The 26921-nt window shown below is 43.2% G+C and overlaps 1 protein-coding gene across 3 annotated transcripts; it reads left to right on the top strand.

Moving 5' to 3' along the window:
• Window positions 1–1529: 1529 nt before the first annotated feature.
• Window positions 1530–26452, top strand: LOC310994738 (heparanase-like). Of its 3 annotated transcripts, XM_083983542.1 has the most exons (12): window positions 1531–1830; window positions 2743–2861; window positions 3878–4018; window positions 4101–4274; window positions 8366–8537; window positions 10849–10896; window positions 11052–11145; window positions 11971–12077; window positions 13400–13514; window positions 13594–13718; window positions 23077–23175; window positions 26314–26452. In XM_083983542.1, exons 1-11 carry the CDS (start codon window positions 1580–1582, stop codon window positions 23168–23170), a joined length of 1440 nt encoding a protein of 479 aa, XP_083839668.1. In that variant the 5' UTR covers window positions 1531–1579; the 3' UTR covers window positions 23171–23175; window positions 26314–26452. The 3 variants fall into 3 exon arrangements, 1 of the variants encoding a protein (XP_083839668.1); XR_014595797.1 differs by lacking the exons at window positions 13400–13514; window positions 26314–26452 and having other exon boundaries at window positions 1530–1830; XR_014595798.1 differs by lacking the exons at window positions 13400–13514; window positions 23077–23175; window positions 26314–26452 and adding an exon at window positions 15039–15172 and having other exon boundaries at window positions 1530–1830.
• Window positions 26453–26921: the final 469 nt, after the last annotated feature.

Raw genomic sequence — 26921 nt, 5'->3', positions numbered from 1 at the left:
TTATTTTGTTGACATTTTAGAGTTTAGAGAGAGTTTTTACAGAGGAGGATTTTGGATATCTATTTTTTATCACTCTGTAAATGAGAAAATACTGTCACCAGCCCTGAAATGAATCAAATTTCTCCATGTCTTTTGGAATAAAATGTTGTATAAATCAGGCTGTGAATGATATATCAACAATCTCCTCTGTAAAAACCTTCAGAATATAGAAAGGGATCAAAGTGGAAGGTTTGGTGTCTGTAAGAGCTGCTGAAGTGGAGATTTCTAGCTCAGAGTCTGAGTCTGAAAAACTCTTTCTGAAAACAAAATTCCATAGATTGTTATTGTCAATCCTACTTTTAGGATTTGTTGCTGGTACAAAGGAAATGACAATTTTAGAGAACTTCACAATGACACCAGACTAACTTGTGGTGAATTTAGGAGAAATTTACAGACGACAGTGACTAAAAGAAGTAAAATAAAAACCTTAATGTGGATTTTCTACCATTTCTTTAAATACCCGGGCTGGTGTGGACAAGGCCTCAACATGTTAAGGAAACAAAATCTCAAAACTGATCAGTGCATGAAAAAACAATGTTGTGTCTCGCTTTAACCCTCCTGTTGTCCTCCTTGGTCAAGGAAGGATGGAGGGAAAGAAGGGAGGGGGGGAGGAAAGAAAGAAGGAGGAAGGGAACAGATTGGGTCAAGGAAGGAAGGGAAAAGAGGTGGTGGAAAGAAGGAAGGGAGAAAGGAAGGAGTGGGGAAAGGTGAGAAGAGAGGAAGGAAGGATGGGGGAAGAAAGGGATGCAAGGAGAGAGAGAGGAGGGATGGAGGGACAGAAGGAAGGGAGAGGGAGGAGGGAGGAAGAAAGAAGGGGTGGAGGAAAGGAAGGGAGGAAAGGAGAGAGAGAAGGGAAGGAGGGAGGAAGGAAGGATGGAGGGACAGAAGGAAGGGAGAGAGAGGAGGGACCAAGGGGTGGAGGAACAGAAGGAAGGGAGGAAAGGAGAGAGAGAGGGGAAGGAAGGATGGAGGGACAGAAAGAAGAGAGAAAGGAAGGGTGGAGGAAGAAAGGGATTAAAGGAGAGAGATAAGAGGGAGGAAGGAAGGAGGGATGGAGAGACAGAAGGAAGGGAGATAGAGAGGGGAAGGAGGAAGGACAGAAGGAAGGGAGGAAAGGAGAGAGAGAGGGGAAGAAGGGGGGGGGGGACAGAAGGAAGGGAGGAAAGGAGAGAGAGAGGGGAAGGAGGGAGGAAGGAAAGGAGAGAGAGAGGGGAAGAAGGGGGGGGGGGGGGACAGAAGGAAGGGAGGAAAGGAGAGAGAGGAAAGAAGAACCAGTAAAACAGATCGGGTCAGTCTGACAACAAGAGGGTTAAAGTTACAAAAACAGAAACATTCCGCTCCATTGTGTGTGTGTGTGTGTGTGTGTGTCTCTCTCTCTCTCTTTGTGTGTGTGTGTGTGTGTCTCTTTGTGTGTGTATGCGTGTGCATGTGATGCCGCTCCTGTGTGATCCCAAAAGGAGAAGCGCGTGCCCGACGGTAAACAGACCTAGTAACGTTACAGGAAGTTGCTCACGTGCAGCTGGAGCAGCAGCAGTCAGACATGGTTCACCTCGCGCCGCTGCAGCTGCTTCTTCTGGTCTGGCTCGTGTCGGTCCGGACCCACGGGATTCGGACCCGGACCGGGACCGGAGGAGGAACAGGACCACCAGAACCACTGGACTATAACGGGACCGTGGCCGTGACCGTGACCGTGGACCTGTCCTCCGTGACGCACCGGGTGGATCCGCGCTTTCTGTCCGTCACCATCGATGCGAGTCTGGCCACGGAGGAGAAGTTCATGTACCTGCTGGGGTCGGTGTGTGTGTGTGTGTGTGTGTGTGTGTGTGTGTGTGTGTGTGTGTTAATGAAGCAGCTTTTCCTTCTTCTTGACTGTCTAAATCCGGCCACAGGTCCGACTCATCCCCGGGGCTCCACTCCGGGATGGATGGATAGATAGATGGAAAGACTTTATTGTCAATGTAATAGACACAGTAGAGACAGCTGACGCACAATATACAGTGTAGAGACACAACAGAGACAGAGTAGCCTAAAGACAGTAGTGGAACATTGGAGACAGAGACGAGAGACAGAAGAGACACAGAAACAAGAAACAAACTGAAATGTTGTGCAAAACAGGCATAGACAACAACAACAGCAGATACAGCAGCCCTGCATGATGATGATGATGACACAGATCGATCAACAACCAGTGGAGCTCTGTTCATTCATGTATCGATCAGTCTGTGGATTGGTGTTTGTTTTCATCAGCTGGATCAGAAGCGATGCGTTCAAATGACAAAAAAAAAAAAAAAAACTAAACTGTTTTATCTCCTTTTTCATAACTGAACTCATAGATTATTGATCTTGATAAATCTTATTTATATCTTCTGTCATAGTTTCATGTTTAATGAGTCAGATGTGAAGTGAAACAAAGGTTAGAAAGAAAAAACAAGAACTGTGATGTTTTTCCACTTTATTGAATTTTAAAAATCTAAATTTAACGTCACAGTGATTTGATTCTCCCTTAATGTGGAAATGAAGTCACATTTAAAGTCACATGTCCAGTCAGAATGAAAACATTCAGAGTGAAAGTCGTTGTCTTTAAAAAACGAAACAAAGGTCGTCATCTCATATTAATAATAATAATAGCCTAATGTGGATAAATCCCACTTTTTTAGTTTGTTCTTTAACTCATCGTCGTCGTCATGGTTTTGTGGTCTCCAGGTCTCCTAAGTTGAGGGCGATGGCTCGAGCTCTGGCTCCAGGTTTCGTCCGGTTTGGAGGAACCAGACAGGACTTCATGGTGTTCAGCCCTCAGAGACGCAGCTCAGGTCTTCACTCAGGTAACCAGCAGCCCATCGATCGGCACGATCAATAATATTGAAAGGTTATTGTTATTGTGTGATCAGATTTTTAAAAAACAAGCTCCTCCAAACACAACTTTTATATATTTGACTCATGTTCATGGATAAAAACTCTGAGCTCAGGTGTTGTGACTAGATAGATAGATAGATAGATAGATAGATAGATAGATAGATAGATAGATAGATAGATAGATAGATAGATAGAACTTTTTTCATCCTGAAGGAAATTATTCGGCCAGGCCGCTCCAGAGGAAGATAATTAGTTAAGGAAAATAAAATAGAATACAAAGAGGAAAATATATGATAGAATATATCCTGCAATATCTAGACAACGAATATACACGACAAAGGAGCAACCTAGATATACATTTTTAAAAAAACATTAAAGCAGAAGTAAGCGGAATATTTGTGTTAATATAAGTCTTAAATAGTTATATCTTCCGACAGCAATCACTTACATAGAGTGTTTGGACTGAAACATGGGTCTGTCAGTCACTCTGCTCTGCTGTAAGCCGAGGAGAAAACGTTCCTTGTATCCTACAACCTTTATCCAATGAGGAGAGAGAACGGCATAAAGGGGTGGTCCTCTCTGTGTGTGCAGCCAAGGGATGCGCGTGAATGTGGTGACGTAGGGACGAGGACGGGGACTGCTAACTCCATCGGCTGACAAGAAGTTAGACAAAACCACCGGATCGCTTACTTCTGCTTTAATGTTTCAATCTACATTTTGTAATAAACAAATTATAAGTATAATTTGATATGACCAAGACACCTAAAAACAAAAACATGGCCGTTTTCATTAATTTACAAGCAAGTGGGCAACACACATACATTGGAGTGAATGAGTTTTCTGGGCGCTTTTGCAATACCCATATCCTGCCACTCGGGGCGCAAAACCCTTAACACGGGAGTCAATGGTGGTGTCGTTACTCTCTTTTCCAGTGCTCTAGTTGTGACTAAAAGGCCCCGCCCCCTTTCCTTCCCTCTTCCGCCAGCCCCTTTGGCTCCGCCCACCTGCGACCAGCTGCTGCTTCCCCATTGGCTGGAGCGGCGTCTGACGGAGGCGTGGACTCAGCAGCAGGAGGCGCTGCTGAAGGAGGAGCTGCAGAGGAAATACAGGAGGGTCAAGTTCACAGGTACGAGTCTGTTTCCTCCTCCTCCTCCTCCTCCTCCTCCTCTGTTGCCGCGGTAACAGCAGCCTCTCCATTTCTCCCCCAGAGACCACGGTGGACCTGCTGCACGACTTCGCCAACTGCTCGGGGCTGCAGCTGATCTTCGGCCTCAACGCGCTGCTGCGGACGTCGGCCAACGTGTGGAACGGCTCCAACGCCCGGACGCTGCTGCAGTACGCCGAGTCCAGAGGATACAGGATGCACTGGGAGCTAGGCAACGGTACGGAGGCAAAACACACACACACACACACACACACTGCTCTGACATCACTGGTCAGAAGAGTCAAAGTTAATACAGAGTCTGAGAACAACTTCCTCATGTTTTATGAACAAATAGTCAGTTTATTGATACGTTTTTAATGAAACAGACATTTACATACAAATTTAATCACATACAATGTGACGCCACCGACAAAAACAAACAAGAAAAGGGTTCAAAACAAAACAAGGATGTAAACGTACAAACATTAAATTGACAGTTAGGATACTACTACATCAAACTTACATTTCTTACATTTATTGTTTTGTTTTTCTACCTTGTCTGGATTTGTTGTGATTCTTTTTTTCTATAAAGAAATTTGTAGAGAAACAGAAGAGACATAATAGAGACTGTAGAGACACAGAGGAGACAGAGTAGAGACAGAAGGGACAGAGTGGAGACATAGTAGAGACAATAGAGCCATAGAAGAGACATAGTAGAGACAGTAAAGACAGAGTAGAGAGAGTAATGACACAGTAGAGACAGAAGAGACATAATAGAGACAGTGTAAGAGCCATTTTGCCCTTTTATTTGGTGTTTATTTTGGTAGATTTTTGGTTGTTACTTCCGCTCATACAGGAAGTGATGTCAAGCACTACGGGTCACGAGGGGTTATTTGATTGAGACGAACAAGCCACAGGTGTGGTTGATGGAGCACACGTTTTCTTTACCGTGACATGGCGTGACAGTACTGTAGTTAAGTTATTTTGTGGAAATAAATCAGCTTTTGAGTTAACATTGAAACCTTGGTTTGGAATGGTTTTAATTGCACCGATATGCACGCGTCAACATCGTGTTATCAGCCACCGTGTAAGTGACTTTCTTTTTATGGTTGGAGGAAGAGAAAGGACACTACAGACAGTATAGATAGTTGAAAGAGACAGAAGAGCCAGTAGAGACAGTTTAGACACAATAGACAGTGTAGAGACACAAAAGAGTGAGTAGAGACACAGAGGAGACAGAGTAGAGACAGAAGAGACAGAGTGGTGACATAGTAGAGACAGTAGAAACATAGAAGAGACAGAGTAGAGACAGTAGAGACACAGAAGAAACATAGTAGAGACATAGAAGAGACAGAGTAGAGACAGTAAAGACAGAAGAGACAGAGTACAGAGAGCAGTGTTGGGAACGTTACTTTAAAAAAGTAATTAGTTATAGTTACTAATTACTTCTCCCAAAAAGTAACTGAGTTAGTAACTCCACTACTTCACTATAATAGTAACTAGTTACCAGGGAAAGTAACTATTGCGTTACTTTTTCTTTCTTTTTTTTAAGTTTAAATATGTCGAAGAATTTGGATTTTTTTTCTCTCATTTTTAAATTGTATTTTATTGTTTTCATATATTTCACTGATCGCAATTATGGAATGCGAGTGTGTGTTTTATTGAAAGCGAGGCTGGTGTGCCTATGAAAATAGGTTACAGTGGGTTTTTTAAGTGCTGTGGCTGCCTACAAGCAAATCTCATATTGTCTCTGTACAAAGACAACAAAGACCTTTTTAAATGTGAAAACAGCAGAGACCTATTCAAGATTTACGTTTAAAAACAGGCGAAACATCGAAATTAATTTATTCATGGCCACATTAAAGCAGAAGTAAGTGGTCCGGTCGTTTTCGCTAATGCTGCGTTCCAGGCAGGCTTTTGAAATCGTAAATTACAGCTTCAAGTCACAACTTACGACTTTGTAGCGTTCCAGGCAACCCACTCGTGTTTTTCCGACCTGTTTTACCGGTGAAAGTCACTATAACGGCCACTCGTAACTTCCGACCGGTGAACTCGTACCAGATCGAACTGGTACGAGTTCACAGGTCGGAAAAATACGAGTTTCCTTGAACGCACCATAACAGTCCTCATCCCTACGTCACCACATTCACGGCGTTCCTTGGCTGCACACACAGCCCTGCATGCCGTCCTCTCTCCTCATTGGATAAAAACTGTAGGATACGATAAATGTTTTCTCTTCGGCTCAGAGCAGAGCAGAGTGACTGACAGACCCGTGTTTCGGTCCAAACACTCTATGTAAGTGATTGCTGTCGGAAGATACAACTATTTAAGACTTATATTAACACAAATATATCACTCACTTCTGCTTTAAGTGAAATTATTAACTTTACCGATTATCCATCTGATTATCTGTCCTGCTGCGAGCGCACAACTTCTCAGGGTATCCGCGGATCCTTAAAAAGTCTTAAATTCATGTATCTAAAATTAAGGCCTTAAAAAGTATTAAATTTATTAGAAAATTCTAAGATGGTCCTAAATATATAATATATAATACACAGTATCATCAAATATGTATGCACTTAAACTTTTATATGAAATAACAGGGTATCCGCGGGGTCTTAAAAGGTCTAAAATGTGAAAATCTAAATGTTAGGTCTTAAAATGTCTTAAATTTGTTGAATTATTGTGTTCAAGTCTTAAATAATTTTAGACAGGTCTTACATTTTCTTATGCCCACCATGGGCGAACATTTCACTCGCATTTGCCCCTAAAAAAAAATACATGTGTGAACCGGGAGAATCACAAAAAAGAAAGAGCACAACCTGCGATTGGTCAAAAACTACAAATCCCACAATTCTCTGGCCTCAACAGTAACAGTAGTTAGTGTAAGTGAGGGAGAGTGGAGCTGTCGGTGAAAAGAGGAAACAACGCCACGTCTGGTCCTGTTCTATGTTGTTCGTTCACACCGTCACCGTTTATTCGTTACGTCCGCGGTGTAAAAGGCCGTGACGCAAAGACGCGATTAGGCGCGAGACGCGATTAGGCGCGAGACGCGGTAAACGCGACTTTTTTTTTTTTTGCGACGCTACACCCGATTCTTTTATGGCGACGGGACCTTCGCGTCTTCGTCCTTTTCATCGTGTTTGGCGGGAAGACCCGCAAGGGGCTTCCCGCCAAACACGAGGAACGCTTTTTTTTCGCTCGAGCTTTGACGCGCGACCAAACGCGAGATACGCGAGAATTGCGATTTATCGCTCGTTTGGACTGGTCTCAAAAAAATTCACTTTTTTTTTTTTTTTTTTTTTTTTTTAATGTCAAAAAATTCACGAGCCCGCCCATTTTCACTACAACAACATTTTTTTTCTTTTTTTGGGGCATTTATGCCTTTATGGATAGTACAGTAGACAGGAAACGGGAAGGCAGAGAGAGGGGGAATGACACGCAGTAAATGGCTCTAACCACTACGCCACGCGACGCACCACTACTACAACAACATTTCTGCTCTCACCAACCATGGTTGAGGTCACAACGCTGCTGTAGCTGCACAGAGTCAGGTGAGCAGAAGCTGCACACAGTCAGGTGAGCAGAAGCTGCACAGCGTCCTGCTGTGCTACCGGAGCTTGATATGGAAAAAAAATAAACAAACCGCCAGGCGCACGTCGCGGTGGAGAGAACAGCTGAGTTTTCCTCCTCCAGCTGATCTGTGATCTCTGGTGAAGACGGACAGAGTAGATACAGAACGCCCCAACACATAACAGCATCACATTTACATAAAGATACTTAAAGATACATAAAGATGATCAATGATCAATACCTGCAGCTCTGGTTTTATTGGTTAGTTCAGTTCAGCGTCTCAGAAACAGAAGTCGACGTCTCTTCAGTTCATCAGATTGAAAATGAAACCACGCGATTGTTCTCAGAACAACAATAATGAATCTGTCAGCACTAATTGAGTCATTGATTAACTGGTTTTAATGTTAATCAGTGACTCACATGACGAACAAGAACCAAACTGGGTCAAAGTGACAGAATCAGTTTAAATCTCCTGTTAATAATAATATAATAATAAACCCGTTTCTTCTTTCTTCTGCTTCCTCTGCTTCATAAACTCTTGTAACGTGACAGATTCTGTGTGTTGTTGTTTCACTTCCGTCCTGAGGCGTCCGTCGTCTCATAAAAATGCCACACAGGAAGTTGTTTGATGTTTCTGTTGCTAGGTGACGGGCGGCTGACTCATATGTGTGTGTGTGTGTGTGTGTGTGTGTGTGTGTGTGTGTGTGTGTGTGTGTGTGTGTGTGTGTGTGTGTGTGTGTGTGTGTGTGTGGTCAGAGCCCAACAGCTTTGAGAAGAAGGCCGGCGTGCGCGTGGACGGCGTCCAGCTCGGTCGGGACTTCGCTCGTCTCAGAGAGATGATGTCACAGTCGCAGCTGTACCGCGGCGCCGGGCTGTTTGGACCCGACGTGGGACAACCCAGAGACCACCGCGTGGACATCCTGGAGGGGTGAGGGGACAGGGGGGGTCAGGGGTCAGAGGTCACACACACACAAACCTGTGGAGCTGCTTGGACCATAAGAGTCAAGTAGAAACTGAAGTAGAATCACTGAGACAAGTGACACATAACTTCCAGTGGCGAAAGTTGTCTGCTACGGGCCCTAATGCAAAAAAAAACTGTGTTAGACTGTGGTATAGGCTACTCCTGTGTGGAGTTTGTGTGGCGCTGTAGCGCTGCCACACATAAACACTAAAGACAGAGAAGAAGACGGGAAGTCCCCGCTGTAATTCAATAGAAGAAGAAGTACCCCGCTGTATTCAAACTCAGACATGGATTAAATGTTGACAGGGAGTCGTGTCAGAGTAAATATGACCATCAGTGATGATTAAACAGCGCGATTCAGCCGCAGTCTGAGCGACCCGACGGTAGTCGGCCTTTGTTGTTGTTACGTTCATAGACTGTGTCGCTGCTGCAGCGGTGTGTGTGTGTGTGTGTGTGTGTGTGTGTGTGTGTCTCAGGTTACAGGTATAGACTGTAAAAAGAAGGTTACAGGTAGAGTGATGGGGGGCATGACATCGTTTCAGAAAAAAAAATCCGTTTTGGGCGTCCAGACTGGGGCGGCGTTTTCAGATTTTCCCACTCTGGGACAGAAATACAAAAATACCGTTTTAACCCCCCCCCCCCCGAAAACGCCGTCCGCCTGGACGCGATGCCGATCTGATAAAGTAGCCTATTTATCCAGATTCAAAAAAGCCGTTTCCATCTGGACCGGGGCCCTGAGTGAGTGACAGCGCTGTCCGCTGTCTCGGTGCTGAACGTGTCACTGCTCGTGAGAGACACAGAGAGAAAGAGACAGGGAGAGATGGTCAGGACGGCGCTGCGCCGCCGCTCTGCCGACAACAGGAGAACTGTCCTGTCACCGTATGCCCGCGCGCATGTTCATAATCCAGAATAACGTTAATGAATTACAGTATGATGTAAAAGCCAAGATGATTTAATACAGTAGCCTATACCACCAATTGATACTTCTTTTTTTTTTTTATGTTTTATTATTATTATTATTTTATTTTATTTTTTTACCGTTCACCGCGGGCCTTTTTTGGCCACGGGCCCTAATGCAACGGCATTACTTGCATTAATGGTACTTTCGCCACTGAGAACTTCATTAACTACAAGTGTCCAACCTGAGAGAGAGACACAATAGACACAGTTGAGACACAGTTGAGAGACAATTGAGACACAGTAGAGACTAGACTTGTAGTCAAGACTGCCTAATCTGAGACCAGACACTACCAAGACCAAGACTAGTTCAGCTCGAGACCGAGACCGAGACCGAGACCAAAACAAAAACAAAAAAAATAAAATAGTTTTGCTATTTTGCTTGAGTTGTAGCACCATACTGGGTTCAGCTGCTAAGTGTATGAGATTGTATTATTTCAACTACAGGCACAACAATACAGAGACAGTGCATTACATGTCTTGTGTGTGAACTCACTATAAATGTTTTCATCAACTGGCTGAGATCAAATATGTTGCAATTGCATGACCAGTATTTCTACACTAATAGAGGATTAGATTGACTCTTGAGTGCTGTTAAGGACTGACATGACTATTCAATTAACTAGTCCCAAAGTCATCTAACAAAATAACAAACCTCCAACACCACGCTGCACCTCAAAGAAAGTCTAATAAATGGGAAATATGTTACTGATTTAAATTGTACTTCATTTGTAGATGACTAACTCATTCACTGCCAGAAGTTTTTTTCCCTCAGTGTACAGCCAGTGAGGATTTATACTAGGCTACCTCTATTTTATTGGTGGGGTGGCGGGTCTCTGACTGTGCTTGGTGGATGGAGGAGTTGTTGTGGTCACTGATCACATGATGCATGATCACATGGCTAGCACTAACACATCTGTGTCACAAAATGTGTGTGATTGATACCACTTGAAATTGGCGTATAAATATTGATTTAAAAAGAAAAACAGCGTGCCTGCCTGAATATTAAATCCCTTCGAGACCGCTCCGCCAGTCCGAGACATTGCGAGACCGAGAGACCCGAGACCGAAACAAGACCGAGACCAAAGACTGTCGAGGCCGTGACAAGACCAAGACCACAAAGAAGTGTTCTCGAGAGCTACAAGTCTAGTAGAGACACATTAGAGACAGTAGAGACATAATGGAGACACAGTAGAGACACAGTAGAGACACAGAAGAGAAAGAGTAGAGACAGTAGAGACACAAGACACGCAGTAGAAACACAGTAAAGATGTCAGTATGTGTATGTGTAGAGACACAGTAGATTCTCTGTCTCCTGCAGGTTCCTTCAGACCGGAGCTGAGGCCGTCGACGCCGTCACCTGGCACCAGTGAGTTCACCTGTGTGTGTGTGTGTGTGTGTGTGTGTGTGTGTGTGTGTGTGTGTGTGTGTGTGTGTGTGTGTGTGTGTGTGTGTTGACCTGAGGTCGTGAGTGACCCCTAAGCCCCGCCCCCTCTCCCCCTCTCCTCCGTCTCGTCTCCATAGTTACTATGTGAACGGCAGGGACACGTCTCTGGAGGACTTCCTGGACCCGGAGGTTCTGGACACGCTGATCCTGAAGACCAACGAAGTCCTGGAGGTAACCACACACACACACACACACACACACACCTGCTTCTGTGTGTGTGTGTGTGTCAGTGGTGTAGTCTAATGTTTTGTAGTGGGTATAACTATAACTAACTAAATTGACACAAATTAGACCACGGACCCCCATTGAAGCAAACACCAGAAATACACAATCAATCAATGTGCGTTTGAATTAGACGTACGTTTTTTAAAGATTATAGAGAAATTTCTGGGAAAAAAAGTGGTATAATTCCTCCAAAAAAGTTGAAACATTTCTAGAAAAAAGTGGTAAAAATTCTCACACAAAAAACAAAACAAACAAGTTTCATTTTTTTTTTTTTTTTTTGAAAAAAGTGGTAAAATTGTGCAATTTTTTCCTTTTAGAAAAATCTGGTAAAATTTCTCAGAAAAAGTGGTAAAATTTCTAAAAATTTTTAGAAGAAACTAGTAAAATTTCACAAAGAAATTCTAGGAAAAGTGGTAAAATTTCAAAATCAAAGAAAAAAAACAATAATTAGCCTAAAAAAGTTTTTTAAAAAAATTCTAGGAAAAAGTGGTAAAATTTCAAGATAAAGTTGTGGACCCCCTTGAACCCTGTCGACCCCCCCACTTTGAGAAACACTGACATTTACTTTAGTTAGATAGTTTAGTTGTACTGGGTGAAGTATTTATGCATTTAAAGTGGGTGTACTGAGTGTACCTGAGTATCACATAGACTACACCACTGTGTCCAGATGTTGAGGTGTGTGTGTGTGTGTCCAGATGTTGAGGTGTGTGTGTGTGTGTGTGTGTCCAGATGTTGAGGTGTGTATCTCTCTGTGTGTGTGTCCCGGTCCAGAAGGTGGACCAGGTCTCCCCGGGGAAGGCGGTCTGGCTCGGTGAGACCAGCTCCGCGTACGGAGGAGGAGCTCCAGGTCTGTCGGACACGTTCGCCGCCGGGTTCATGTGAGTCCACCAGAGTCCACAACCAAGACCAGACCGGACCAGACCAGACCAGAACCAAGACTTGGTCAAACTCACTTGTCTGCACCTCGATTACAGACCACAGTGTGGTTTTCAGCATCATTTAAAGGAATAGTTCTAATTCATGCTGATGAATACTCCGGAGTAGTTTTTTATTCCTCAAAGTGCATCTGGAGACCCGGGAGGGCAAGGCAAGGCAAGGCAATTTTATCTGATAGCCCGTTTTTACAAACAGTTTGTCTCAAAGGGCTTTACATGGCATCATAACATCATAACAACATCCTCTGTCCTTAGACCCTCACATCGACTGAGGAAAAACTCCAAGGAAACCCTTTTTTTAGGGGGGTTCCTAGTCCATCCAAAACTTTATATGAGAGTCAATAGCGCCCAACACAAAAACGTCCATAAAACTGCACAAAAACCATTTAATATTCCTCCACACTGCTCGTCTGCTCTCATGTTATCACGTGAACGCGTTCACGCGCCCCAGGCAAATTCAATACAAGAGAGGGTTAGGATGTAACAATGTCCTAAATGAGGTTGTTTTCAGTAAACTCTGGACTATCTCCCTTCAGGACACTTGGGTTGCAGTGGACGAGCAGTGTGGAGGAATATTAAATGGTTTTTCTGTAGTTTTATGGCCTTTTCTGTGTTGGGCCCTATTGACTCTCATATAAAGTTTTCATTGGACTAGGAAACGGCCTCCCAAGTCTCCAGATGCACTTTGAGGAATAAAAAACTTCTCCGGAGTATTCACCAGCATGAGGGTGAATCAATAATGACTGACTAATGAATTTCATTTTTTGGTGAACTATTCCTTTAACTGACATGAAAGAACAACAACAGTCTCAGCTCAGATCAGTGGCTGCTGTTGTCGCCGGTGTGTTTTTAAAATGCTCAGAGCTGAGGTCATGTGGGGTCAAAGGTCGGAGGGTTTTATTGATGATGATCAAACACGTTCACACTTCCTGTTTTTAAATTCACACGACACTGGAAACAGGAAGTGGTGACGGACCGACTCATCTGACTGATTCATTCACTCATTCATTTTAGTTTAGTTTTTATTTTTATTCTAGTTTTATTTTCATGATGAGTGGTCGTATCACCAGGGCGACCGGAGGAGGTTTTTAGTTTCACTGTGAGAACGAGGTGAAGATCTAATTAACGTGATCTGGTTAAACCATTACCCATCAGCCCCTGGTCCCATGACACACCCTGACCACTTATACTCTGTGCGTGTGTGTGTGTGTGTGTGTGTGTGTGTGTGTGTGTGTGTGTGTGTGTGTGTGTGTGTGTGTGTGCAGGTGGCTGGATAAACTGGGTCTGGCGGCTCGGCTGCGTCTGGACGTGGTGATGCGTCAGGTGCTGGTTGGTTCTGGTTTCTATCACCTGGTGGACGACGACCTGAACCCTCTGCCTGTGACACACACACACACACTGACAGACACACACACACACACAGGCTCAGACAGTGATGGTTGTGTGTGTGTGTGTTTAGGACTTCTGGCTGTCCGTCCTCTACAAGCGTCTGGTTGGACCCGAGGTGCTGAAAGTTTCCAGGGACAGTGAACGCAGCAGCAGCAAACGAGTCAGAGTTTATCTGCACTGCAGCAACAACAACAGGTGCTGATGTTGTACACCACGTCCTGTCCTCCTGTCTGTCTCTCTGACTCTTTGTCTCTTTGACTCTGTCTCTTTAGCTGTTTTGATGAACAAAAAAAAAAGGCTTGCGCACATCCAGAAGTGCATACCAGGTGCTGAGTCCAGGGAGATGAATATCAAAGAGAAGAAAGGACTCGCCACACTGTAGGAGCTTTGACCTGACGAAGAGCGCACTGCTCGAAACGTTGTCCTTTTTATAGTCCTCTAATACATTTTTGTATATTTGGGAGCTCCTACAGTGTGGCGAGTCTTTAGTTGTTTTCCCACTAAAATTAGCGGGTCGACGCAGGTTTTTTAAACGCGGGTCGACCCGCTAACAATCGACATTTGGCCCCTCGCTGGGGGACCAGACAGAGCATAAACCAGTTGCCCCGCTCTCATCCGTGATGCGAGAAACACAGCCGCCCGCCAGTGTGAGTGTGAGGTCCGTCGGCCGAGGCAGACTCTCTGGCTGGCTGACAGGACAGCGAGTCTGCCTCGGCCGTATGATGTCCGCGGTCAGTTAAACAGACTGTTGCTTCTTTTCTTTTTTTCAATCGTTTTTGGTCAGTGTTGTTTGATCTTTTGATCCCAGTCTGGGATGAGAGCAGAGCGGAGCAGAGCTTTGTTTTGGTACGTGATATGAGACGCGACCGGCGCGATGACGTGGCGTCACGTAACGCTCAACGTCATCACGTAAATTAGCGGGTTGACGCGGGTCTGGCGTTCCCACTGCAAGCCGAGCAGAGCCGAGCCGATTAAAGGCGATTTTAACCCGCGTCGCTTGCCGAGTTGTTTGACCCGCGTCGACCCGCTCGGTGCGCCTTTCCCACTGCCACCAAAAGCCGATTGTTAGCGGGTTTACACAGGTTTTTTGGCCAGTAGGAAAGGGGTATATGTCTCTTTGACTCTGTCTCTTTTACTCTGTCTTTTAAGAGACAGAGAGACAGAGACAGAGACTCAAAGGAGTCTCTGTCTCTCTGTCTCTTTAACTCTTTAACTTTCCATATAACAAATATACAATATGAAACATTTCAACATATACACATATATACAATATTAGACATTTCAATATTAGAAATATCAATATACAATATTACATATTTCAATGTAACAAATAATTACATATGAAGTAGATTACAATAGAATTTAATACAATCAGGTATAAATAATGGTGCAAGTTAAGATGTTAAAGTGAGTCCCTCAGGCTCTTTGTCTCTGACTCTCTGTCTTTTTGTCTCTGTCTCTTTGATTCTGTTTTTTTGTCTCTATCCGTCTCTGTCTCTGTCTGTGTCTGTGCAGCTACCGACCGGGCGCCGTCACCCTGGTGACCATGAACCTGGGCCGGAGGACGTCCAGGGTCTCGTCCCCCTCCCTGGTGTCGTCCAGCAGCACAGTGGAGGCCTTTGTCCTGCAGGGGGAGACGCCGGGGGACGAGGGGCTGTACTCCAGGTGTCCTCAGCGTCTCAATGAACCGATTCTCTCCCGGTCACACGAACGTCACGCGCTCTCACTCACTAACTGAATCACTGACTCAGGATCAGATTCACAGGAAGTAGAGAGCTCAAGTTCAGATTCGACTGGATTTCTGATCATTAAATGGATCAGAATCAATACATTTTTATTCATCCTCCATAGGAACAACTCTGTATTTTACACAGATATAGTATGTAGAGCTGCAACAATGAATAAATTAATCGAACAATAATCAATTATTAAATTAATCGTCAACTATTTTAATAATCTAATAATCAGTTTGAGTCGTTTTTTTAACAAAAAAAAGTCAAAATTCTCTGGTTTCAGCTTCTTCAATGTGAATATTTCTGGTTTCTTTGTTCCTTTATGACAATAAACTGAGTCTCTCTTTGCTTTGTGGACAAAACAAGACGTTTGAGGACGACGTCTGGTGGTTTGAGAAACACTGATAGACGTTTTTCAACGTTTCTTAACATTTTATTGACCAAACAACTAATCGATTAATCATTTAAATAATCAACAGATTAATTGATAATAAAAGTAATCAATTGTTGCATCTCTAGATATATGACAATAATAACCCCCCCATGATCAAAATATACATTTAAAAAAAAGAATTGAACAGAGAAAAAAACATAAATATACACACAAACCTGATACCTCGGAAAAATGGAGACCACTTCAAAATGATGAGTTTCTCTGGTTTTACTATTTATAGGTGTTTGTTTTATTCTGTAAACTACTGACAACATTTCTCCTAAAATTGAAATAAAAACATTATCATGTAAAGCATTTATTGGCAGAAAATGACAACGGGTCAAAATCACAAAAAAATATTAAGTATTTTCAGACCTTGAATAATAATAATGCAAAGAAAACATGTTCATATTGTATTTATTCCTGAACAACACAAGAGGAATATTTTAAAGTTTATAAATCAGTTTTAGTGGGATAATGTCAGTGTTTTAACCCAGCAGTGGTTTTTATTTATAATCTTCCAGGTATCGAACACCTCATCAGTGACCACACTAATTCCTCAGCACATCCGCTCAGGACCACATGTTTTTGGCTATTTGTTTACCTTTTATCTCACGTCGAACCGAACTCTGTACGTCACCTAGAAACAAACGGTCTTCACTCGGTTGAAGAGTGACTTTACAACGTGCTCCACGAAAAAACGGCGAGTTTTTCCGCCGTTTTGTTCGTGAGTAAGAAGTAGAAGAAGAGAGCTGGGTTTCTCCTAAAACGGAGCTCCCGCTCTAGTTTCAGAGAAAAACGCACTTTTGTGTCAAGTGGCAATCGGCTCATTTTACCGGTACTCTGCAGTGTGGCGTCTCCCAAATCATTTATACGGCTAAATAAATATATTTGTAGGCAAATCTGGGGGGTGTGGCAGCGTGGAGAGCAGCGGTGCAGCGGTGTGGGTCTCTGGCTGCAGCGCAGCAGCTCCGGGACACTGCTGTGTGACTGGCCGGCGATGAGTGCTCTGGGGCGGGGGCGGCCGGTCACAGCCCCCGCTGCTCAGCCCCCGCTGCTCAGTGCCCGCTCTGCTGCACCGTGAAAACAGCAGAGATAATGGGCTTTCAGATCCGAGTCTCCAAACCAGAAACGTTTGTAACAGCACCGGAGAAAGTCGCCACATTTGTCGTCGGTCGCTTTTGTCAAAAGAGGGTTTGGAAAGTCGCCAGATTCAGCGAGAAAGTTGCAACACTGTAGCCGACAGCCGCACAGCGCTGCACGCTGTCCCCAGAGCAGCATTCAAGGAGAACGATTACTCAAATTAAACCAAGATCACACAGTTTATAAAAAACATTATGTTTTGATTTTAGTTTAAAACAGTTTTACATATCAGAGGACTACCATATTCACACACAGGGTACCTGAGAGTGTCTATTATCTTAATCTGTAAAAAAACGGTTTTGACGAGTTTACTCGTCAATGGTCGCGAAAGAGTTAAGGCTTCCTTAACATAAACCACCTTAAAGTTTCAGCTTTCTCTTTATCTCAGTCTTTGACTTAATGAATCACTTAGAGAACAAACTGATGAAGGCTTGATCAGAGGAACTGATCTTGTTCTATAGATATTGACATAAAAATTCCCTTTACCTTTTAAACAATATACAGTACAGGCCAAAAGTTTGGACACCCTCAATGCATTTCCTTTATTTTCATGACTATTTACATTGTAGATTCTCACTGAAATTCCACTAATGAACCTGACAAGGCTGTCAACCTGTGAAGTGAAAACCATTTTAGTCAGGTTCACCTCTTGAAGCTCATCAAGAGAATGCCAAGAGTGTGCAAAGCAGTAATCAGAGCAAAGGGTGGCTACTTTGAAGAAACTAGAATTGGTGGAGGCAGAGATAGAGGAGGAGGAGGAAGGAGAGGAAGAAGAAAGAGAAGACAAAGAAGGAAATACATGTTTTCAGTTATTTCACACTTTTTTGTTAATTCCACATGTGTTCATTCATAGTTTTGGTGCCTTCAGTGAGAATAAAGGAAACACATTGAATGAGAAGGTGTGTCCAAACTTTTGGCCTGTACTGTATGTATTTTTTTTCTTTTTCTTTCCTACATTTCAAACAGACACAAAATGAAAAGGTCCCTCAGCAAAGGTCTGGGCCCCCTGCATCGTTAGTAGCTAGTAGCCCCCCCTTTGGAAACTATCAAAGTGTGTAAATAAATAATAAATTATTTGCATGAAAAATACGTCCCCGGTGTGAAAGGGCCTTAACACTGTAAAGAAAAGGAAAAAAAAGAAAGTAAAACACTGATATTGCTTCAGATATTGTGCCCAAACTTTTGCATGATGACACTGATCAATCCAACGCTGTAAAATCTCTTTCACTGCCGCAAAAACAGTTTTAAAGGAGAACAGAAAACAAAGGTTCTGTGTTATGATGCTGCAGCTCTGACCTCTGACCTCTGACCTATGACCTGTGTTTCCAGGCGAAGACTCTGGTCTGCGCCCCGATGGAGAACTGTTACAGCAACCTGCTGCAGGATGGAGGGAAGGGTCTCCTCAGCCTCATCCTGTCTCTCATCGGCCTCAACGTGAGTCCCTGTGTCCCCATTTCCTGTCTCTCTCCACTAGACTGTCAAATAAAAGCAAAAAAAAGTCCCAAAATACTTTTTAAAAAAAAGCAAAAAAAAACAAAAAGAACAATGTAAAACTAACTGAAACTAAAGTTCAGTCAGATAACATCAGCTTAGTTGTAGTTTCCTTAGAGATGTCTAAAGCTCAATATGGGACGACTTGGAGTACGACCCACAGGTAGATGAGAGTGAATGGAACCTGAGGAGGACTGATGGGAACATTATTGGATGCAACTAAAAGGGAAAAGCTGCAACAATTCCTCGATTAATCAAACAATAATTGATTATTAAACTACACTAGACAACTATTTTGATAGAAAAAAGTCAGAATTCTCTGATTTCAGCTGCTTCAATGTGAATATTTCTGGTTTCTTTGCTCCTTTATGACAATAAACTGAGTCTCTCTTTGGTTTGTGGACAAAACAAGACATTTGAGGACGTCGGCTGGTGGTTTGAGAAACACTGAGTGATATTTTACAACATTTTTTTAACATTTTATTGACCAAACAAGTAATCGATTAATCGTTTTAATAATCGACAGATTCATTTATAATGAAAATAATCGTTAGTTGCAGCTTTAGACAAATCCCACAAATGTGGAAGTTCATCTGACAGAGGCTTAGAACTTAAAACCTGAAATAAAAACTAAATAAAAACTGCTTTATCACTTGTTGAACTAAATAAAACTAAACTGAAATAAAAAAGCAAACCGAGACACTAAATGAAAATAAAAAACTATTTTAATTTTAATTTTAAAACTATACTAACTGTGTGTGTGTGTGTGTGTCAGATGTGCACGTCGGTGGAGCAGCTGTGGGAGTTCCTGAAGGGGACGCTGCTGTGGGTGCAGCAGGCCGAGCTGTGTGTGGACCGTTGCCTGAGCGACGCGGTGGCGCAGTGTGTGGACCGGCTGAAGGAGAAGGAGCTGGTTACCGTGACGACGGAGGGCCCTCAAAGCCTGGAGGTCACCAAGCTCGGACGTGCCACGTACAAAGGTGACGGTGATGATGTCACTGTAGCTCCTACTGAGAGTTTAAAGGGATAGTTCAACATTTTTGGCAAATTGGCCCATTGCCATAATCCCTATAGTCATAGCAGTAGGTTCGTTACCTTTAATTGTCGGTGCAAGCTATTTTTAGAACGGCGGAGCAGAGCCGTGAGCTGCTCAGAGCTACGCTACGGAGGCTCATGGGATTTCTTTGGTTTCCCTCATCAAACTAATCAAATACACAATCCAACAACTCCACAACGCTCTGGTGGACAAGTTGTGACCTGCACATTCACCACGCTATGAGATAATAACACAACGTTACGAAACAGAGCCGTTTTCGAGGTAAATACAGAGACTGCTTGATGAAAAACTGTCCCTGAAGGCAACGTGCATCAGCTGTTTTGCATGAATTTCCCTCTAAAACAACTCTGTGTGGTAACGTTGTGTTATTATCTCATAGCGTGGTGAATGTGCAGGTCACAACTTGTCCACCAGAGCGTTGTGGAGTTGTTGGATTGTGTATTTGATGAGTTTGATGAGGGAAACCAAGAAATCCCATAATGAGCCTCCGTAGCGTAGCTCTGAGCAGCTCACGGCTCTGCTCCGCCGTTCTAAAAATAGCTTGCACCGACAATTAAACGTAACAAACCTACTGCTATGACTATAGGGATTATGGCAATGGGCCAATTTGCCAAAATGTTGAACTACCCTATCCTAAACTATTTAATGTGGGGCGTTCAGGGGAACCTCTGTAAAATGAACCAACCAGCTGTCCTGTGTCCCCCAGGCTCGGTGGACTTGTCCTACAGCGACGTCCTCTACAGAGACCTGTCCCGCGGCCTGGAGGCTCTGATGCTCAACAGCTACCTGCACCTGGTCTACCTGGTGACGCCCTACGACCTGGTGGCTCAGGTCAAACCGGATTGGATGGTTTACTTCAGACAGGTACAGGAAATATGCAGGAGAAGAAAATAAATATATTAAAAGTATTAAAACACAAACAAAGTCATTTCAAAAACATTGAAACAAAGAACGTAACTCCAGAGTCTTTACGTCTTTCTTGTTTTCAGATCTCCAGACTGATTGTGTTGATGTGTTGTGTGATTTCCTTTTCAAAGCGGCAAAAACATGAAGTTGGATTTAGTGAATTAATGGTTATGAATATGAGCTTATTCATAACCATTAAAGCAGAAGTCAGCGATCCGGTCGTTTTGGCTAACTTCTTGTCAGCCGATGGAGTTAGCAGCCCCCGCCCTCGACATGGATCTATTGGTCCTCGTCCCTACGTCACCACATTCACGTGCATCCCTTGGCTGCACACACAGCCCTGCATGCCGTTCTCTCTCCTTATTGGATAAAGGTTGTAGGATACAAGGAAGTACCGTAAATTCCGGACTATTAAGCGCACCTGAATAAAAGCCGCACCAGCTAAATTTTAAAAGAAAATAGATTTTGTACATATATAAGGCGCACTTCAATATAAGCCGCAGGTTTTTCATGTTGTAACATGAGATGTTTACACAGAAAGACAGTACACGGAAGATGTGGAACTATGTCTGCTCGCTTTTCAGCTGTTTCAGTTACGCTGCTCTCAGCCATGTGCATTTGTTGACAACGAAGCCGGCGAAAAATCAATACGGAGCGGTGGATAACGTTACATAACATACGATGTTACGGCGGGTGTGTTTGTGTGGTCTTAACCGTCATGAACAAAACATTACTTGTTACGGAGCGCGTTTGTGTCGCGGGGTGCAGAGACGAGAGCTGGGAGACCGGGGCAGCAGCTGTAGTGATGTTACAAGGTTGGTTTTCAGCCGTGAGACGCCAGGTGAAGACAGAGAGCCTCCGTTCTCACTCGTAACAAGTCACAAGTCATGTAGTTAACTATCGCAACTACTCCGGAGCTTTTTAATTAAGGTAAACATGTAGCATAGCCACGGGAGAAATCCTGCTTAGTTCCTCTTGCTTTTTTTTTCAAACTGTGCCTGAATGGCAGCAACACGACAGTAACATGCCTGGTTAGACAATAAAACACTGCACCCAAACTCAAAACTAGTGTCTTCTTCGGTCATAATCTTTCCCCACATGTCTGTCTCACTTGCGCTTCCTGCTAGAGCGCCCCCAGGAGGCCGTTGGCCAGTAAAAATCTATAAATTAGCCGCATCGTTGTATAAGGCGCAGGGTTCAAAGCCTGTGAAAAAAGTTGTTTTAGAGGGAAATTCATGCAAAACCGCTGATGCGCGTTGCCTTCAGGGACAGTTTTTCATCAACAGTCTCTGTATTTCCCTCTAAAACAACTCTGTCTGGTAACGTTGTGTTATTATCTCATAGCGTGGTGAATGTGCAGGTCACAACTTGTCCACCAGAGCGTTGTGGAGTTGTTGGATTGTGTATTTGATGAGTTTGATGAGGGAAACCAAGAAATCCCATAATGAGCCTCCGTAGCGTAGCTCTGAGCAGCTCACGGCTCTGCTCCGCCGTTCTAAAAATAGCTTGCACCGACAATTAAAGGTAACAAACCTACTGCTATGACTATCCTATCCCTTTAACCTGTGAGGCGTTCAGGGAACCTCTGTAAAATGCACCAACCAGCTGTCCTGTGTCCCTCAGGCTCGGTGGACTTGTCCTACAGCGACGTCCTCTACAGAGACCTGTCCCGCGGCCTGGAGGCTCTGATGCTCAACAGCTACCTGCACCTGGTCTACCTGGTGACGCCCTACGACCTGGTGGCTCAGGTCAAACCGGACTGGATGGTTTACTTCAGACAGGTACAGGAAATATGCAGGAGAAGAAAATAAATATATTAAAAGTATTAAAACACAAGCAAAGTCATTTCAAAAGCATTGAAACAAAGAACGTAACTCCAGAGTCTTTACGTCTTTCTTGTTTTCAGATCTCCAGACTGATCGCGTTAATGTGTTGTGTGATTTCCTTTTCAAAGTGCCAAAAACATGAGTTGGATTTAGTGAATTTTTGGTTATGAATATGAGCTTATTCATAATCATTAAAGCAGAAGTCAGCGATCCGGTCGTTTTGGCTAACTTCTTGTCAGCCGATGGAGTTAGCAGTCACCGCCCTCGACATGGATCTATTGGTCCTCGTCCCTACGTCACCACATTCACGTGCATCCCTTGGCTGCACACACAGCCCTTCATGCCGTTCTCTCTCCTTATTGGATAAAGGTTGTAGGATACAAGGAAGTATACAAGAAGTTTTCTCCTCGGCTTACAGCAGAGCAGAGTGACTGACAGACCCGTGTTTCGGTCCAAACACTCTATGTAAGTGATTGCTGTCGGAAGATATAACTATTTAAGACTTATATTAACACAAATATATCGCTTACTTCTGCTTTAAGATAATTATATTAATAGTATATAACAGATTTCATACAATTATTGTAGCTCAAAGTGCTTCACAATAAAAGAAGGAACATTTTAAAACGAAACATGACAAGAAAAGAAAAGAGATAAAGCAACAATAAAAGAACAAAAATATTATCTTGCCCTAACGTTAGTGCAGAGCATTTATGAAGGTTGCTGACCTGTCGTCTAGTGACTCTCTAAGAGACAAACTGATGTAATTGGGGCGATGAGACTGAAAAGAAACAGAACAATACATTTTATTATCCAGAACAAAGTTTCTTTCAATGTGCTGACAGAGAAAAGTGGTGATCTCTTACCAAAAAGTCTTCAACCTTTGCATGAAGACATTGGAGGGACAGATTCATCTCTGTCTCTCTGTGTGACGCTGTGTCTCTTTGTGTCTCTGTGTCTCCAGTTCACTCTGCTGTCGGTGGCTGAACAGAAGATGTCTGCGGCCGTCGGCGTGGCTGAAAGCTTCGTGGCCAGGAAAGCTGCAGGACAGACGGTGAAAAACGTGAGAGGACACAACAATGATGATGATGATGATGATGATGATGAGCTCTTTAACTTTAGGTTAAACATTTGGTGGGGGGGGGGTTGAGGTCTCTGCGCCCCTATAAGGATTTTTTAAAACCTAAAAAAGTCAGTTTGTGTGTATGTGTCCTGATGTGAGGAAGAGTGTAAAATTAGAAGTCTAATTCACCTCTTTATTTAGTCATTCCCGTATTCGTTACAGTAGTAAAAGGTGTTTTGATCATTTACCAACATTATTCTTACGGTTTTTATTTTGTTGTTAATCAGTTGTGGTGATTAACATGTTTATTCTGACAGGATTAATGCTAATTATTAATTTATCGTCCCACAACTGTGTACCAAGAAACAAATTTGATTTAGAGAGAAAATCCTAGCAGCAGATTTACTCTGACGTCCTCCATAGCTTTACCTCCAGCTACTTACAAACTGTCAACCAGGAAACTCAATAATGTGACAGTTTCGTCCTTTGGACGGTTGGTTTTCTCACTTTTATGTGACGAACGAACTATTTAAATCGTTTAAAAAACTGAACAAACAAGGAAGAGCTTCCTGCATTTGTCTCTCAATTAGAGGAGAGAGATGTAGGAGATGTAAAAACAGAGAGAAACTGTCTTTAAACCAACACTACATACGGTGCTGAAACAAAGTTAAACATTTCTTATTGTCAACATCGTCATATGATATTGTGTTTTAGCCAGAGTTAGATATTATCTCATCCCTCAAACAGCCGCTGGACACAGAAACGTAGTTTGGACTCGTCTTCTGTTAATTTCTAATCCAGCTGCACGAGAGATTAGGATGTTTACGTCGCTACGCGCTGGTGCTCATGGGAAATGGAGTCTTCCTTCAGGACAAAAGACGACCTTCAACCAAAAATAAAAGTTCTTTAGTATTACTTTAAATCAATAAAATGCCTTTATTTATCAGGCATCGTCACAATGACATTAAAAATAACTCATCAAGACTTCAACAGGGAGTCAAAAAGAAAAAAGACCCTTTACGTTAGAGTTATTTTTAATAATTGTGACGATGCCAGATAAATAAAGTTATTTTATTGATTTAAAGAGAAGAAAGTGCCTTGGAGTTTTTCTCTGTTTTCAACTAACAGATATCACTGTGACACTTTTTATGTTTAAATGATGCAATATCTAATTAAATGTGCGCTAATTTGCATATATTTCCAGAACAGAAATCTGAACAATGGATGAAGCTACTTTCAAAATTCTTGTTTTATTTTGTTGACATATTAAGAGTCAGAAGTTTTTACAGAGGAGGGTTTTGGATATCTTTTTTTATCACTCTGTAAATGTTGTATAAATCAGGCTGTGAATGATATATCAACAAACCCCTCTGTAAAAACCTTCAGAATATAGAAAGGGATCAAACTTTGGTCGTTTGGTGTTATTGTCAGTTGTACTTTTATGATTTGTTGCTGATACAGAGAAAATGACAATTTTAGAGAACTTTACAAAGACACCTGACAGGACATGAGTCAAGCGCTGGCCAACGCAACTTATTTGTGCCCAAAATGTTGACTTTTTTTAGTTTCCACAACACTCCAGAGTCATGTGACTCCACCCACGGCTCATTCTAGGAGTTTCTCTCTGTTTTTATATTTAAATAGTGTAGTAGCCATTTGGTTTGTTTTGACAAACTTTAAATCATAAAAATCAAAGGGCCACTGCCGCTGCTGCACCGTGGGTTGTGGTGTAGACGGAGAGGAAGAAAAACATAAATGTCCAATCAAATGTCCAGTTTCAACAAAAAAAACCCTGTTTCATTTAACCAGAAAAGCAGCGAACAAAGAACAAAGAAAAACCCTGTGGTAAAACCCATTAGCCCACCCAGGTGCATGCTGGTCCCTTACCGACAGCCTACCTATATAATCTCAGGTGAATTAAAGCAGATATCAGTGGAATGTTTTTGTTAATATAAGTCCTAAATAGTCCTATTTTCCGTCAGCAATCACTTACATGAAGTATTTCAGCCTAAACACGAGTCTCTCCGTCACTCTGCTCTGCTGTAACCCGAGGAGAAAATTTTCCTTGTGGGATACAAGTGTTATCCAATGAGGAGAGAGAACGGCATGAAGGGCTGTGTGTGCAGCCAAGGGATGCGCGTGAATGTGGTGACGTAGCACGAGGACCAATTGATGCCTGACAAGGGCGGGGGCTGCTAACTCATGGTGCGTTCAAAGAAACTCGTACTTTGTGTTTTTCCTTCCTGTGAAGTCATACCAGTTCGATCTGGTACGAGTTCACGGGTCGGAAGTTACGAGTGGCCGTTATAGGGAACTTTCACAGACAACAGGATGGTAAAAACACGAGCTACGGGTTACCTGGAACGCTACCAAGTCGTAGTTGTGACTTGAAGCTGTAACTTACGGTTTCAAAAGCCTGCCTTGAACGCAGCATTAGCCGAAACGGCCGTGAAGCTGATATCTGCTTTAACCAAAACACAAATAATAAATAAGAGAACACCTAAACTAAACAAATACGGTAATAAGAAATCTAATTATAATGGGTAACACTTTACAATAAGGGCCCCTTAATTAACATTAGTTAGTACATTACATTATAAAGCATTAATTAACTGTTTACAGATATATTAACAATCATTATTATATTACTTAGGATTAGGAAACACATTAATTAATGTAGCCTATTAGTAAGCAGTTAATTAATGTTTACTACTCAAAGTTAGTTAATAAATTATTAAGCGATAATAAAAGTTGAATAATACAATTATTATTACTACACATTACTTTATATATTAATGCTTAATAATGTACTATTTAGTTAGTTAGTTAGTTACAGTTTATTTTGGACATGTTAAAAGAAATAAAACATAATACAGTAACGTTAATTAAGGGACCCCTATTGTAAAGTGTTAATGAAATCAAATAAATTGATTCAGATATACTCACTACATGAAATAATAAACTAAACAGCACTAAATACTAACATTAAATAAATAAATAAATAGCTCCAACAGATCGTTTATTGGCCTTGTGGCACCTTTCATTCTGTTCCAGTTGTGACCAGTTTTATTGGCTGGATTAGATGTGTTAGGTTGGTATATTAACCCTCTGTGTCTCCGTGGCGATGGCGGCGGTCAGAGCGCGGACGCGGCGGTGGTGGGCAGGATGTACCTGGCGCTGGTCCTGTTCTCTCTGCTGAAGGAAACCGACCTGTGGTTGGTGTCGAGTCGCTTCCAGCTGAGCCGAGGCTTCGTCCAGACGCTGCTCAGCTCCTCCTCCGCATTCTGCTCCTGCGTGCTGCACTTCACCCAGGTAACAGGCCACGCCCCCTCACACACACAGGCCCCGCCCACTCCCACACAGGCCACGCCCACTCCCACACAGGCCCCGCCCACTCTCACACAGGCCCCGCCCCCCTCACAGACAGGCCACGCCCCCTCACAGACAGCAGGCCACCCCCCCCCCCCCCCACAGGCCACGCCCCCTTCCCCACACAGGCCACGCCCACTCCCACACAGACCCCGCCCACTCCCACACAGACCCCGCCCACTCCCACAGACAGGCCACGCCCACTGCCACACAGGCCACGCCGAAGGAAGGAAGGAAAGGAGAGAGAGGAGGGAGGAAGGAAGGAGGGACAGGAAGGATGGAGAAAGAAAGGGAGGAAAGGAGAGAGAGAGGGGAAGGAGGGAGGAAGGAAGGGAGAGAGAGGAGGGAGGAAGAAAGGGAGGAAAGGCGAGAGAGAG

Source organism: Trachurus trachurus (genome assembly GCF_905171665.1).
Source record: "Trachurus trachurus genome assembly, chromosome: 12".
Lineage (NCBI taxonomy): Eukaryota > Metazoa > Chordata > Actinopteri > Carangiformes > Carangidae > Trachurus > Trachurus trachurus.
Note: the sequence above shows the minus strand (reverse complement) of the source record. Positions and strands in the feature narration are given on the sequence as shown.

Bases quoted from the DNA above. Each gene is read 5' to 3' on its own strand.
- LOC310994738 (XM_083983542.1), top strand. From the start codon at position 1,580: ATGGTTCACCTCGCGCCGCTGCAGCTGCTTCTTCTGGTCTGGCTCGTG. The intron at 2,862-3,877 runs GTAACCAGCAGC...CTCTTCCGCCAG, and splicing joins CAGCTCAGGTCTTCACTCAG to CCCCTTTGGCTCCGCCCACC. The intron at 13,515-13,593 runs GTGACACACACA...GTGTGTGTTTAG, and splicing joins ACGACCTGAACCCTCTGCCT to GACTTCTGGCTGTCCGTCCT.